The 14,785-nt window shown below is 39.0% G+C and overlaps 1 protein-coding gene across 9 annotated transcripts in view; it reads right to left on the bottom strand.

Annotated features, from left to right (window-relative positions):
- rbfox3a (RNA binding fox-1 homolog 3a) overlaps positions 1–14,785 on the bottom strand; it is a 509,587-nt gene that overhangs the window by 423,004 nt on the left and 71,798 nt on the right. For all 9 annotated transcript variants that reach the window (XM_077501734.1, XM_077501742.1, XM_077501745.1 and 6 more), the window contains one exon: positions 4,182–4,274. In XM_077501734.1, coding sequence (XP_077357860.1) covers positions 4,182–4,274 — 93 coding nt within the window. The remainder of the gene's footprint in view (positions 1–4,181; positions 4,275–14,785) is intronic.

The raw sequence follows: 14,785 nt of genomic DNA on the forward strand, positions 1-14,785 counted from the left end.
GGTGTGTCGGAGGCAGGACCCAAATGCAGGGGGGGGGGGGGGGGGGGCAACAAAAACAGTGCAAGCCAGGGATGCAAGTAAAAAGGGGGTTTAATTCAGAAAAAAAAGGTAAACAAGGTACTATGGCACAATAAAATGAACAAGGTCAAAAACAAACTATAGTGACGAAAACACGAGGGCAACAAGGCATGGCATGGACAACATGGGATGACAGCAACAATGACTCAACAAGAACTGAAAGAAAGCAGGGTAACTAAATACACATGGTAACGAGATAACAACAGACACCTGGGCAAGATACAAGAGGCTCGGGGAGCTGATTGGTCAACACACTGGGAAGGGAAGACACACTCAAGTGGACGTGGTTAGACATAACGAGACAAGGGAAGAGACATGACAAATAACCAAAAACACCAAAAGAAAACAAAATCCCACCCCCACAGAACCAAAACATGACATAAATTGGCTTTATTGAAAGTTTTTGAACCTTTGAGGAAATAAAAGCAGTTTATTCACCCTGTCCCGCAATGATTAATGGAATATTTCGATGTGACTTCAAAACCACCAGTCGTGATTTGAGTTTGCTGGTTAAAAAGTAATCAGCAGGAACTGCAACTTTTAGCATCAAAATTCACTAAGAATGCGCTGCGTCCGGTAATAGTGCGAAATATTGCACCACAACTGCACCCGCGGTCTGCGCCCAGTTACCAACCTATTCACTAAGGATATTGCTCTATTCATATACCGGCGCAAACACGCCCACAAAACTGACAGCTTGGTGCAAATTTGCACCTGATTTACCACACATGGCAATGGATTTGCGCCAAGAACATGGTTGTTATAGTAACAGTTGCGAGAAAGATGACATCATCAGAAAGCGAGGTTGGACCGAGGGTAAGCACCATTAAGCTAGACAGAGCAGAGAAGACGACAACAATGTCATTCGTTCATAAAGTACAAATTATTGCCGCAATTATTTAAAAAAATATATATTTTCAGAGGTTGGCGTGGGTGTACAGTATGCATCAGGCACGTAAAAGTGCCTCGCCGTCATTGCCGATCAGCCCGGGTTACGTTATGTGTCCTAACCTAGCATGGAAAAATGTCCCCCTCTCTCTCTCTCCTCTCTGCGTGATCAGTCGCGCATGTTGTGCCGCAAATGGCATGCACTGCTGTCATGATCCCGGAATCGAGGTTGCATCAGGTTAATACATGCTTACCAAAAACGTTATTTGCGTCACGCAAACGCGGTGTGGCTATTTGCGCTTTTGTGAATTAGACGCTGTAGATCAATGAGTCTCATTTGCATTGGGGTGGGCATATTTTGCGTCAAATGTATGCAAATTACCTAATTTACATGCGGCGCAAATAACACCGGCACACCGTGACGCAATCTGTTTGGCCGCGCACTTAGTGACGGATTTCCCCATCTGCGCTGGTTTAGTGAATTAGGCGCTCCCAGATTGATTGCTCCATTTTTGCTGGTGCAAAGGCGACGCAAACCTTAAGTGAATAGGCCCCAAAGTGTGCAGAGTCGTTTACGTCTATTAAACTGCCTTTGAAAAGTAATCAAACGGCTGTCACCATATGTGCCACTTGAGCGCTGCTAGCTGCTAACACTAGTAGCCACTGCTAAACGCTGACAAAAGGTGCTTTACAATACAATGGCCACATATATATATATTTTTTTTTAGCATCCTTAACTCATTTGCTTCCAAAAACGAATACATTACATTCTATTTTAAATGTATTATGTGTCCCAATGACGTATTTAAACGTTGGTTTATGTTTGTTTATGCTAGAGCATGCAGAAGGCTTTGATGCAGCCTCTCACCTACAGAGAATGACTTATTGTAAGTTACACAAACAAACACGTGCTTTCTGTATTCCTCCCGGGTGGGCTACAAATAACATGTAAACATGAAAGGTACAAAATCAATGAAATCCAACTTGGAAGCAAAGCCTAAGTGTCTGTTTCTAATGTGCGTGCGTGTTTATGTTTCAGATCTATCCAACTCTGGCACAGCGTTATGAATGTTAAGCGGAACAGTGAGAGGTGGCGGCATCCAGGGCCGATGATTAATGTTGACACCGTAAGAAGAGGCCACCCTGTTGACATCAATTATTGCTCTCCGCTTAACGAGGCCAGCACTGCGGATACACCCAGATGATCGGGGCCAGGAATGGACACGGACACAAACGTACACGCTAGTGGATTACAGAATGATGCCAATGGCAAATGTCAAATGTGTGTGATTTACACTCTGACCTGAATTACTGATGTACATGTGATGGCCTTAGGCCCTAAGCAGCGCTGCTATGCTACCATAAAATATTTAAAAGTAAAATATAATATGGTTTGGTTATAAGATCTCAAAACTTTATCAGCATCTTGAGCAAAACCATCCAGTTACATGCATCGATCATAACGTTATTCTGCAGCTACCAGCTCAGGCACACCAGTTAAATACGTTTTCTCTGAATAATTATTTCTGTTTTGCACTTTTATTCCATTCCCACAGCAATATTGTGGGACATTTCACGACAGAACTGATTTTTGTTTTGACATCTGCTTTTGTAGTACACAATTAATTATACAGTCCACTCTCAACAATATACAGTCAAGTCATCTTTATATATATATATATATATATATATATATATATATATCGATATAATGTGTCCAGTAGTGCAGTGGTATGTTATAAATGTTTATTCACTTTAATTTATATCACGGTACAGTTTTTACAGTTAAAAGGCTCAGAGGCAGTGAGGCACTATGCAGAACTTTATACATTGTACAAAGTTTTGGCATTGAATAAATACATAATTAGACATTTTCCTTTTTATGGGCATTTGTTGGCTTTTTTCAGTCACATGCTGTGATATATTGCTAAAAAAAATTTTTTGACAATATATCAAAAATCGTAGATATCGTGTATCGTGATATTATCGATATTGTGAGCCAAATATCGTCACAGTATCGAATCGTGGTTTACTCGTATCGTCCCACCCCTAATATATACATACATATACATATATATTTTTTTTTGTAAGAAAAATTTTAAAAAGCTGCTCAGACCATAAAAATTCATAGAAACATTTTCACCTTAACTACCACATACATTTAAAATGATTTTTTTAACCCTTAAAAATGTAGTTACAGATGAGCCGAAGGCTGAAGTCATATAAAGCACAAATTGGCTTTGACTTTAACTGCTCTAGCCATCCTTAAAAAAAAAAAAAAAAAAAATCACTTAAATTTTAACTATGAAGAAACTAGAAATGACACAGATTTAATATTTTAACCCGAGATAGGAAGGTAGGACAAAGCCTGATCTATGTGTAGAGTCATATATTGATATGTGATGATTCAATGTTGGCATATGAGAGCCCACTGCATATCTAATAGAGGTCATTGAGTGCATTGCTTTCGAACTGGCTGATTGACAACCCAGGGGTGCTTTTTGACAGTTAGTGTGATTTATGTCATGTACAGTATAGTACATGCATTAGTAGTAGTACAGTATACATTTTAATGTAACCTTCATCATGCTGTTGTTTCAAGTCAAGTCAAGCCTTACAAGATAAGTGTTTACAATAAACAAATTTGTGTGTATGTAGATGCAAAAAAAATTGTAGAATTGATATAGCTGTGCAGGAATACCATATCATGCCATATTTTAGCCAGTCCGCTGTGTCTTTTATTGCTAAGTACTGTATGTCTACTTCTCTCCTTTTTGCACCTCACTGTCTGTCTTCAGCCCCTTTGTATCACCTTAGACAGAAAGAATTGTTCGATTAATTACTGTCTGCTGGATGGTGTCACTGCAAAGTCCCGGAACCCCGAGAGAGAAGGCAGCTGCTCCTGTCACAATTACAATGCTCCGCAACAGCCCGAGCTCTTCTCTTTCCCCCCCTCTCCTTCAAGCTACCCTCTCATTATCACAAAACCCTATCTTCTCTTTGAAGAGGGCCCGGTGATAAAGACAGATCCTGATGCAACTCCAGTCTCCACCTGCCAGTTTGACTCTGACACAGCCTGATTCTCAATCAGCGCAGGGATGCCAAGGGCTTTTATAACCAAACCGGTCGCCACTTCAAAAGGGCATTCACTCCATTCTCGGAATGGAGCTATGGAAGTGTTAAGAGTGAGGCAAATCTGACTGGAAGTCAATTACCTGCAGGAGAGATGATTGCGGAAATGTGAGCAGGTTGAGTCGTCTGGTGGGTTACTGTCATGAAAGATCGGTGCTTTGTCCTTGTTTGTGAGCCTATATGAATAAAAGGAAAAGGGCAGGAAGTTTAACAAAACACAATGTAAACATTAGGGATGTTAAAAAAAAATCGATTTGGCAATACATCGCGATACTACAGCACGCAATTCTCGAATCGATTCAATAGGCAGCCGAATCGATTTAACATCCATTTTTGATGGAAAAACCATTCAACAAAATGTCTAACTTTCACACCTTAAGCATGGAAGAATGTTATATTCATGGAACATTAAACCTTAATATTTTATTTCAATGCTGTTCTAACATGAAAAAGGTTACAACATGTTTGTTAAATACAGTGGCTCACAGTTATAAAACTGAAGTTTGAGATCAATCAATAATAAATTTTCATACAAATCTTACAGTGTACATGTACAAGTTTACTGAATGCTATTTTCTAAATTGAGTAAAAAAAAAATTGTAACAATCGACCTGAAAATTCATATCGGGATTAATCGGTATCGAATCGAATCGTGACCTATGAATCGTGATACGGATCGAATCGTCAGGTACGAGGCAATTCACACCCCTAGTAAACATCTACAAAATTGACAGCATTCTGCATAGATAATGTAAGATAACTTATTCGTTCTGTGTAGTCCAAGAATAGAAAAATAAAATAAAATGACCTTCTAAGACAGGGATGTCAAACATACGGGCCGCGGGCCGGATCAGGCCCGCAAAGGTGGTTAATCGAGCCCGTGAGATGATTTTTTAAATTAAAAAAATAAAATAAAATTGCAAAGTCAGACTAATTAATCAGCTGTGCAAAATCAAAACATATAAATTTGTAATTTCATAAGCAGTCCTCAGATGAGCAATGCAACTTGTACGGGGAATCGTCATGGATGTCATTTTACACACAACTTAAAGTTATGGTTTGTTAAATTATTATTTTTTTTAAATCATAGACCGACATAAACGTGTTAAATACGACACAAATTCACTTACTGGTAACAGAAACAGCTATGAAAAGGATTAGCATCCTTATAACGTCATTAACTCATTTGCTCCCAAAAACGCATAAATCCGTTCTATTTTAAATATTACCATGCTCCCAAAGACATATGTATATGTTTTTATGTTTGTTTGTTTTTTAATGCTAGAGCATATAGGCGGCTTTGAGCAGCCTCTGAACTGAAGAGAATGCTTCAAGCAATGGTAGTTATTACAAAAACGGCCAGCAGGTGGCAGCAGAGTATAAGAGATCAACCACGTTGCAAAAAGATCTTTTTCCTCACTGTTTTAAACAGATTTGTGAGATTTGTGAATGATGAAACTTTGCTATATTCTAATGCCAATTACTGCAAAATGGAAACAGAAATATACCGTTTTTTTTCCCTGATGAAAGAAGAGACTCTAATCTTTTGTTTTGGTAGGTTCCATGTTTTGATAGCAATAGGACACAATATTCCAGTAAAATAGCAAAAAAATGTGCTGGGAGTGAATGCGTTAACTGCGCCACACAATGCATTCTGGGAACAATATATATGCAAAACAGGTAGCTTTAACATGTCCGGAACTTGTACAGTCAAAATGTTGCCGTGTTCCATTTGCGTCCGAGTTATTTTTCGGAACAATATGATTACAGTTGAGCGCCGTAATTTAGGGCTGGCCCACAAATAGTGAAAATCTGCATATAAATGATGGCAATCGTTTTTAAGTTATGATGTGATGTGTCGGTCGCAAACGAGCCGGTACGAAGAAGTGAAGTGAAAAAGTGAACGATGAGAGCCGGCACCCTCCCTCGAGAGTCATTTTCCCTCTCTTTCTCTCCATCTCTCTCTCTACCTATGTCACTCTCTCTTTTTCATGTATCTGAAGCGAGGTTTGGCAGTGTCTCAGCTGCCGTGCTCAGTAAGGGTGTCACGATTTCGATTTTTTATCGAAATCGATCGAAATTACGTCACGATTTCGAGCATCGAAATAGAAGAGAGGACACACGATTCGATGCCCCCCGCGCCCCCCCCGCGCCCGCCGCCACCGCCACCTCCCAGGAAAGCAAATGAGACGCAGCCATTCAGCTACTAGCTAACGGCACTTGTTAGCTGACTTCTCCTGCAGTCATGATGGCAAGCGCGGACAGACACAGCAATGGTGCTTCAAGCCGCTCCCGCTTCTCTCGTCACCAGTTTGGAAACATTTTGCGTTCCCGGTGAGTTATGTCGACAACGTTCACGTTGTCGATAAAAAGACCACAGTTGCAAGATATGCTATGTGCGCGTACTGTACTCGGCCACGGTGTTACGCCCGGCTCGTCAAGGGGAAGGGAAGTAACACAATAACAGAAAATATAGAGTAGATAAACACGGGTCGACTTTAACATCTGAGTAGTTTTAATTGAAATTTCAGGCAGGGGTTTGACAAGGGAGTGAAAGTGGAAGGTGAACAAATAATAACCGCATTTGACAGAACTGACAGAACGGAGGAGAAACAACAATAACCAATAGGGGTATGATACACGGATACACAATAGCGTCGCGCTGGCACAGTCGTCCAATCGGAGTGTCGCGCTGGCACAGTCGTCCAATCGGAGTGTCGCGCTGGCACAGTCCTCCAATCAGAGTGTCGCGCTGGCGCATTCAAACTGAAGTACCATTATACGGGCACCAGCCGACACAAACACACACATACATACTAGGGGAGCGGAGCCGGCGGCGGGCCCGAGCCGCCAGCCGTAACAACGGGAAACACGACAAACATGACGGGACATTTACGCAGGCATCACAAAGATTTAGATTTATCAAATTCAACTAGAAGTGGGAAAACAACGGTCCAACCAACTATTTCATCCTCATTTACAGTGAAACTTCCACACACTTCAGCTCGCGCGAAACGCCAGATCCATAGGTCTATTTATAGCAGCAGACCTGCAGCCTTGGAAAACGCTGGATTCAAACATTTAATTAGTGTACTTGAACCACGCTACAGTATGCCCAGCAACTGTAAATGTTGGGATATAGTTTGTTCAGGCTGTATTTGTTCCATGACTTTGGATACAATATATTTGTACACTGTTGTAACCAAAAACAGTCAATAGATGGCAGGCACCCACTGTGACTTTTTGTTTTTGTTTTTTTATTTTTTATTTTACACTTCAGTAAGAACAAGACGGTTAACTTTATATTGTAAATAAATTCTTTGAATTTGATCATTCCTGCCTAATGTCAATTATCATATATTACATAAATTTACACAAAAATAATATGGAAATTGCATCACCTATATGTAGCCGATCTTTTGAAATAAGATTTACTGTACAATGAATAGAACCAATGATCATAGACTAGCCTTAGCCTACAGAAGCATATGCCTCTGTGTTATAAAGTGGGGGAGCGGAAAAAATAAATAAATAAAAAATCGAAAAAAAAATCGAATCGTGACCCCAAAATCGAAATTTAAATCGAATCGTGGAGTTGGCGAATCGTGACACCCCTAGTGCTCAGAGAGGGAGGGGGGCGCTGGGGGGTAGGGTACTGCACGCGGCCGCGTCTGCGCAGCCGCAGACAGAGAGACAGGAGGAGGAGAAAACAGGAGAGGAAAGGACGACAAGATGAGCCGAAAACGCAGTAACATTTAACTCATTCACTGCCAATGACAACTATAGACGTCAAAATCCAAGCAAACAGCCAGTGTTAATTTTGAAAAAAAAAGAAAAGAAAATTTAAAATTACAATTTTAATTTAAAAAAAAATAATAATTTAGTTTTAGTTATAGTCTTCTGACTAAATTTAATTAAAGCCTTAGTCATAACTCAGTCACCTGATTGTATTTTAGTTTTAATCCAATTTTAGTCAACAAAAATAAAGAGAAATTTTAGTCGGCTAAAATTGGCTTTTGGAGGCCGAGACCCAGTATGTGGTCTCAGTAAGACCAAGACCGATCACAAGAATGTCAACGCCAGTGTTGTAGAGTAACAGGAATCCGTTCTACGCACGATGGTAGCACTTAGCAATGAAATTGTTGTCATCGTTGTTATTCATAACAACAATGATTAATAACTATGAATGAAAACAATGAAAAACTAAAACTAAATTCAAATTTCTTGTCAAAATTTGCACTAGCTGTTTGCTTGGATTTTTGACGTCTATAGTCGTCATTGGCAGTGAATGAGTTAAAGAAATTTTAATTGGTTAAAGTCAGATGAGAGAAGGAGCCGGATCAGCCCGTCCAAGTTGATATATTTAGTTTTTTTGTTTTGTTTTGTTTTTTTAATGCAAATTTAAAATGAAGCAAGGTCTTTTATCCTGGACCAGGTGAGTAGCTAATGTTTGTTTTGTTCTCTGCAGCTGTTGCAGTTAAATTACTACTCACTATTTTTATTATTTGATTGTTATTTTGATTGTTGTTGGTTGAAGTTTTAATTTTGTTGTTTGTTTATTGTATGGAGCCTATTAATTTGTTCAATAAAAATGAGGGAAAAAAATGTGTTTCTTTGCTTGATAATTGTTGCTATTTGCAGTCAGTAGAGTGCAATATTTAGTTCACCAAGTCATTTATCAAAATGTATGGTAATTTTGTCGTAAATATTTAAAAGAACAGCTAAAGTTACAGAGCCGTTTGAGAGCCAAAAAAAGCTCTTTTCACTGAGCCGATCCAAATGAACCGGCTCACCGAAAAGAGCCGAAAATCCCATCACTAAAACGATGAGCTGGCTTTTATAGGGGGGGGGTAAAAAAATGAAAATATTGAATTAAGAGTACTATTATTTGGTTAGGAAGTCACAAAGTCACATATAATACCATGTTAACATTAACAATCTGAAAAGGCCTTCAGTAACTCTAGGACTGCGTATGCTAATATGTTCATAGCTGGTCTGGAATCTTAAGCAGAATTTACATGAAATAACATCTCTATCAAAATTGGACAGAAAGAAGTGGAAAAAAATATATTGCTTCTACAAATAAAAACGTGTGCTATACAAACTTATCTAAATATTTGTTGTTGCTGCTGTTCAGATCAATTTGAGTAATGACATGTGCGTAATGAGTAATGTGCGATGATATCACGCAACCGCAACATCTTTTAGCAAATTGTAGAAACAAATTGACCCACTTATAGCAACATCCCCTGAAAATTAGTTGACAACATTCATCATTAGGAGGCAAACTGCAATTGATCATCTTAACGAAACAAAGTGAGCTTTGATATTGTATTTAAAGAGTTCTCGTGATCGGCAATAACTTGAAAAGACCCAAAGTTTGGCCTGAGTCCCACATCTCTACCTTGTCTGTGGTCCGATTGTATCGATTGGCCGTTTGGAGCCAGAAACTCCAAAGAGACAGGCATAATTACAAGAAGATAAGGCAATCTACTGCAATTAACCGACCGTCCCATGGCAGTCTTGGCTGGGGACCATCTCTCATCCTAAGCAAGAAATAAATTACCTCAGCCTGCCTGCCGCCACTGCTGCCACTGAAATATAGGAACAATTAAATAAAGGGATTAATTTGAATTCCTTGAGCCCCTATCACTAAAGGGACACATTTTAACAATTGTGCAAATTGCTATAAGACTATTACACAAAATTAATTATAAAACGCCGTTTCTATGCTGCCCCTTTCATAGACGGAAAAGATAAGTTTAACGCTGTTGTCGGGACATTTTGTAAGGTTAGAGGGTCATTCGCAAAGGTCCCTTGAGGAGACGTTTTTCATTAGGATAAATAAATCTTGTCATGGGGTTTAGTGTGTGGCCTTCACGGAGAAGGATAAGAATTTCCTTTAAATGTCATTTGCCCTTTTATGTTGCAGGAATAATTGTGTCCAGCAAATAGCGTATATAACTTACACAGCTAACAACTCTGAAAAAGCGTTTGTGAGATAAGATGAATTGTGTCTCGATAAAGGTCTGGTCAGAAATACAATATTCAGCAATCTCCCACCGAGTCATAGAAAAGAATAAGACAACACGCGTGGAATTATTCATGATTGTCAAATGCAGCATCATCATATCCCACACTTGCTTTGTTTACGTGTGAATTTACCATTTCAGCTAATTTTACACCAGATAACCACATTGTCAGGGTTCCGCATTCCACCCTGTGGAATATTACCATGGTTTTTATATCCAGAATACATAAAACAGGCGTTATTTTTAGCCGCTCTGAGCTGACTTGCTTTATGATTGACTTCTAAGGATTGGAATAAACTTTTTAAAGGCGGCGAGAGTTAATAAGCATACGGTCTCTCTGCAGGTAATTAGCTAGGGGATGAAGAGAATGCCGACTTGAATTTGGCTTCCATTTCAACTACTGTTGTGTTGTGCAGCTTGAGAGGACCGTTTTGAAACAGAGCCCCTCGCCAGCCAGAAGGGAAACAAGCCCAGCACACTGAAATTCTCTGACTTTTCAAAAAGACAGTCATTACAGCTCACTCTCCAAGCTCCCTTTATTTGCCGCCATAGAAATTAGGGCTATTCCCAAATTGTCTTGCCTATTTATCTTCAACTCCTGCTTGAATTATGTCAGGAGGAGTAGAACTGCCCACATACAAAATAAATAAAAAAATAAATAAGGGTGAAAATAAAAAAGGGATATAAAACATAATTCAAAAATTAAATACAAAAAATATAAATGTCAATGAAAAACAAATTGTCCCGAGGTGTGATTGTGAGTGTGGATGGTTGTTCGCCTATGTGTGCCCTGTGATTGGCTGGCAACCAGTTCAGATGGATATAAAAGAAATATAATAAAATATATAAATAAAAGTAAAAATGAATTTAAAAAAAAATAAAAAAAATAAAAAATAAAAAATAAAATAAAATAATAATAATAAACATAAAACAACATGAAGATCGGCCTACCATGCAAGTTTTTTTTGGAAATGTGTGAGGAAACCAGATTACCCAGAGTAAACCCACGAAGGCACGGGGAGAACATGCAAACTCCACACAGGGAGGCTGGAGCAGGAATTTAACCCCGCACCTCAGAACTGTGAGGCGTGCTAATCAGTGGACCACTGTGCCGCCCTATTTATTTATTTATTTATTTATTTATTTATTTATCTGCCAGTTTTGGTCCTCCATATTTGACACAATATGCTTGTTGACTCATAATTATAAAACTACAATAAAGAAACATTTAAATAATTTATAAGCTGGCACAAGCTTTACGGCACTTTAAAAGCTCAAGATAAATTATTGTCGCGTTAATAACCTTCATACAGCAAATAAATACAGCATAGGTTGCATTGACAGAGCAAGATACGCTTTTCTGAAATTAAAGATGGAATTTTGTAACTAAAGGGGGAAAAAAAACAGTTGTACAGTGTTCCCTCGTTTTCCGCTGGGGTTAGGTTCCAAAAAATACCCGCAATAAATGAAATCCGCGAAGTAGTTAGCTTTATGTTTTACAATTCTTATAAATGTTTTAAGGCTCTAAAATCCCCTACCACACAATTTAGACACTTTTCTCATTGAGGCATTTACATGTTCTCACATTTCTCTCTTGTTTAAACATTGATAATGTTCAAAACTTCATAAATTTTATAAAATGGGTATATTACTGAAAGCAAAATTGCACTTAAAAAAAATCCGCGATACAGCGAGACCGCGAAAAGTGAACCGCGTTATAGCGAGGGAAGACTGTATCTTAAAATAAAAATAAGGAAAATCACTCAACTCTGCGCCTTTTTAATTTTTAATGTATGATTGCACCATCTCAGGCAGACTAAATCAGACGCTATCCAACTATTGTTCCTGGATCATCACCTCTGGCGCCCTTCAACTACAGTATCTCGCTGACCTGCCCTGAAAACAGCAACCAGCAATTCACAAATAATGGTTTCCATATGGGAACGCGGACATTACAGGACACTAGAATGAGATGCTGAGTCAGAAATTGTCACTTAGCTAATAATACTGCCCAAAAAAAAAAAAAAAAAAAAAAAAAAAAGGAGGCCGTCTTGATGTCAGGTGAATTAGTAGATGTTCTAATGATGCACAGAAGTATACAATAAAGTGAAGCTCCATTATATTATGGCTCGCTTCATGCATCCGCTATATTGCAGATTGTGAGAGTAAGCGAATGAGAGCTGGGGAAGGTTCAACCTCTGCTCCTTATGGGGAGCACAGCGTGAGCCTGGAAAAAAAAAACAAAGTGCAATACAGCAGAGTGTGTTTAAACGTAATCCCCTGTACTGGAAATTGATTGTTATGCTTTAAGTGACACAACTGCGGGTGATGTGTCCATTCTGTTCCACATAAATGTTACAATTTGAGCATGTTCAGACACATCAGTGTGTTAGTGCAAGTAGAGTGATTGTAAAAGACTCATTTGGGAATTTCCTATTGTAACACTGCTCCAGCTGTTAGAGATCACTGTCAGGGACACATATCTGACATCTGAAATTCACATTTCACAATGAACATCTTTCAGGAGCTGTCAATTGTCTCTGTTCTAACAACTGCTAACAAGATCTGACAAGACAGATACTGTGTATAAACATTTTCAAGAAGCAGAACTCAAGGGAGCTTTCACAGATTTTTCTTGAATCAATTCAAATGAATTTATTTTACTTGTATTATCGTTACCTTCGATATACTTGGAAATTAGAAATCTTTAAAGTTCCAGCCGATCAGAATGATGTAAAGCAGTGGTGTCCAAACTACGGCCCGGGGGCCATTTGCGGCCCATCGTCCATTTTTCAGTGGCCCGCGACATATGCTAAAAATGGCATTTGACTCATTTCAAATAAAATTAAAAAAAAATAAAAAAAATTTGGAGATGGTCAAAGTAAGAAGGGAGGGCATCAGTGCCATTAAAGGCTATTTTAGTTCACTAAAACTAATGAAAAAACGAACTAAAATTCAAAAAACAATATTGTTACCAAAATAAAATAAAACCGAAAAGGTTTTATGAAATGTGATTTTTAGTAGATTTATTTTGATATCAACCGGAATAATGACATTTGAAAGTATGTCACACAGAAGTGATGTCATCTAGCAGCAGCCAATAGAAAAGCACCTTCAGATGACGTTGCGCCAATGGTGTTTTTTTAAATATTGCTCACGAGTAATACACATAATAATAATAATAATAATAATAATACTGAAACTAACAAACTAAACTAAAACTAAGCATTTTTTTAAAGAATTAAACTAATAAAAACTAACAGAACCACCCTAAGAACTAATAAAACTAACTAACTAAAATGAAAAATTCCAAAACTATAATAACCCTACTGCTATATTACAAGTAAATTGGTTTATATACAGTGTGGATGGTTGTTCGTCTCTGTGTGCCCTGCGATTGGCTTGCAACCAGTCCAGGGTGTCCCTCGCCTACTGCCCAAAGTCAGCTGAGATAGGCTCCAGCACCCCCCGCGACCCTTGTGAGGAATAAGCGGTCAAGAAAATGGATGGATGGATGGATGGTTTATATACTGTAGCATTTTTCTAAATATACAAAAGCACAAATAAATTATTTGTACAATTTTTAGAACTAAACACAATTTCTCTTCATAATATTATGTGGCCCTTGTGTCCTTCTGATTTTCTGTATGTGGCCCTCAAATGAAAAAGTTTGGACACCCCTGGTGTAAAGTCTAATTCTCTGGTTAAGAGCAGAATTTGTGGTCCCATCAATCACAGCAAGTCATCCACCAGCATGTTGACAGTTGGTATGATGGGTGGATGCAGTTGGAGGAATAGCCAAAAAACAGAATTGCTTCTATTTAAGTGTAACGTATACCTAACTGATAATTGATCAAAATAAATCTCCCTAACCACTTGAAAATTCAAAGTTGGAAGAAGGCATAAACTAGCATTTCCTTATCCTGTACAAATTTAACATTAACAAACATCGAAAAGAACAGACACAAATACAGCTGCACTTGGTACAGCCCAAAAAATACGGCGAGTCGATGTCGCCGTCTGCGGGTTAGCGACTGGGATGTGACAGAGGGGGAGACTGCAAGTGAGAGCAGAGGAGTGCAGGATGAACTGGAGGAGGAGGGGTAGCTGTCAGATGGTTATGCATGGCTGCACTTAAGTCGCATTGACGCAAGGCCAAGCTGAGCTGTTCCCAGACGCTAACCTCGACACACATGCGCACGCACGCAGGCTCCAATCGGACTCCGGCGGCAGACCATTTTTTCCCCAGTCACAATAGGCACTTATTTATCTCCAGCGGTGAGTGACAGAAGGAGTGGTCAACTACAACTTGTGAAATGATACACTGACTGACCCCTGACCTAAACATCACTTTCAGTATGCCAGAACATATGTACGCACACATAAATACACACCACTTGACATGTGAAGCTGAACTTTAACATTAACGCTCCGTGCGACTGCTGTTAGTTTTGGGTGCATGTGTGGAGATGTGCATCAGAAGTGGAGCGCTGGATTTCAAGCTTAGAGGAGAATGTGTATTATGAGAGGAGCAGGGATTACAGTGCATGTCAGAGGCACACAAAGCTTGAGGAAGAGGATGATAAAGGAGTACTGCTGTGTGCCATCTCTCCTTTTACCAGCACAGAGTAATGGAGAAGGGCCCCATGGAGAGA

Source organism: Festucalex cinctus, chromosome 17 (genome assembly GCF_051991245.1).
Source record: "Festucalex cinctus isolate MCC-2025b chromosome 17, RoL_Fcin_1.0, whole genome shotgun sequence".
NCBI classification, from domain to species: Eukaryota; Metazoa; Chordata; class Actinopteri; order Syngnathiformes; family Syngnathidae; genus Festucalex; species Festucalex cinctus.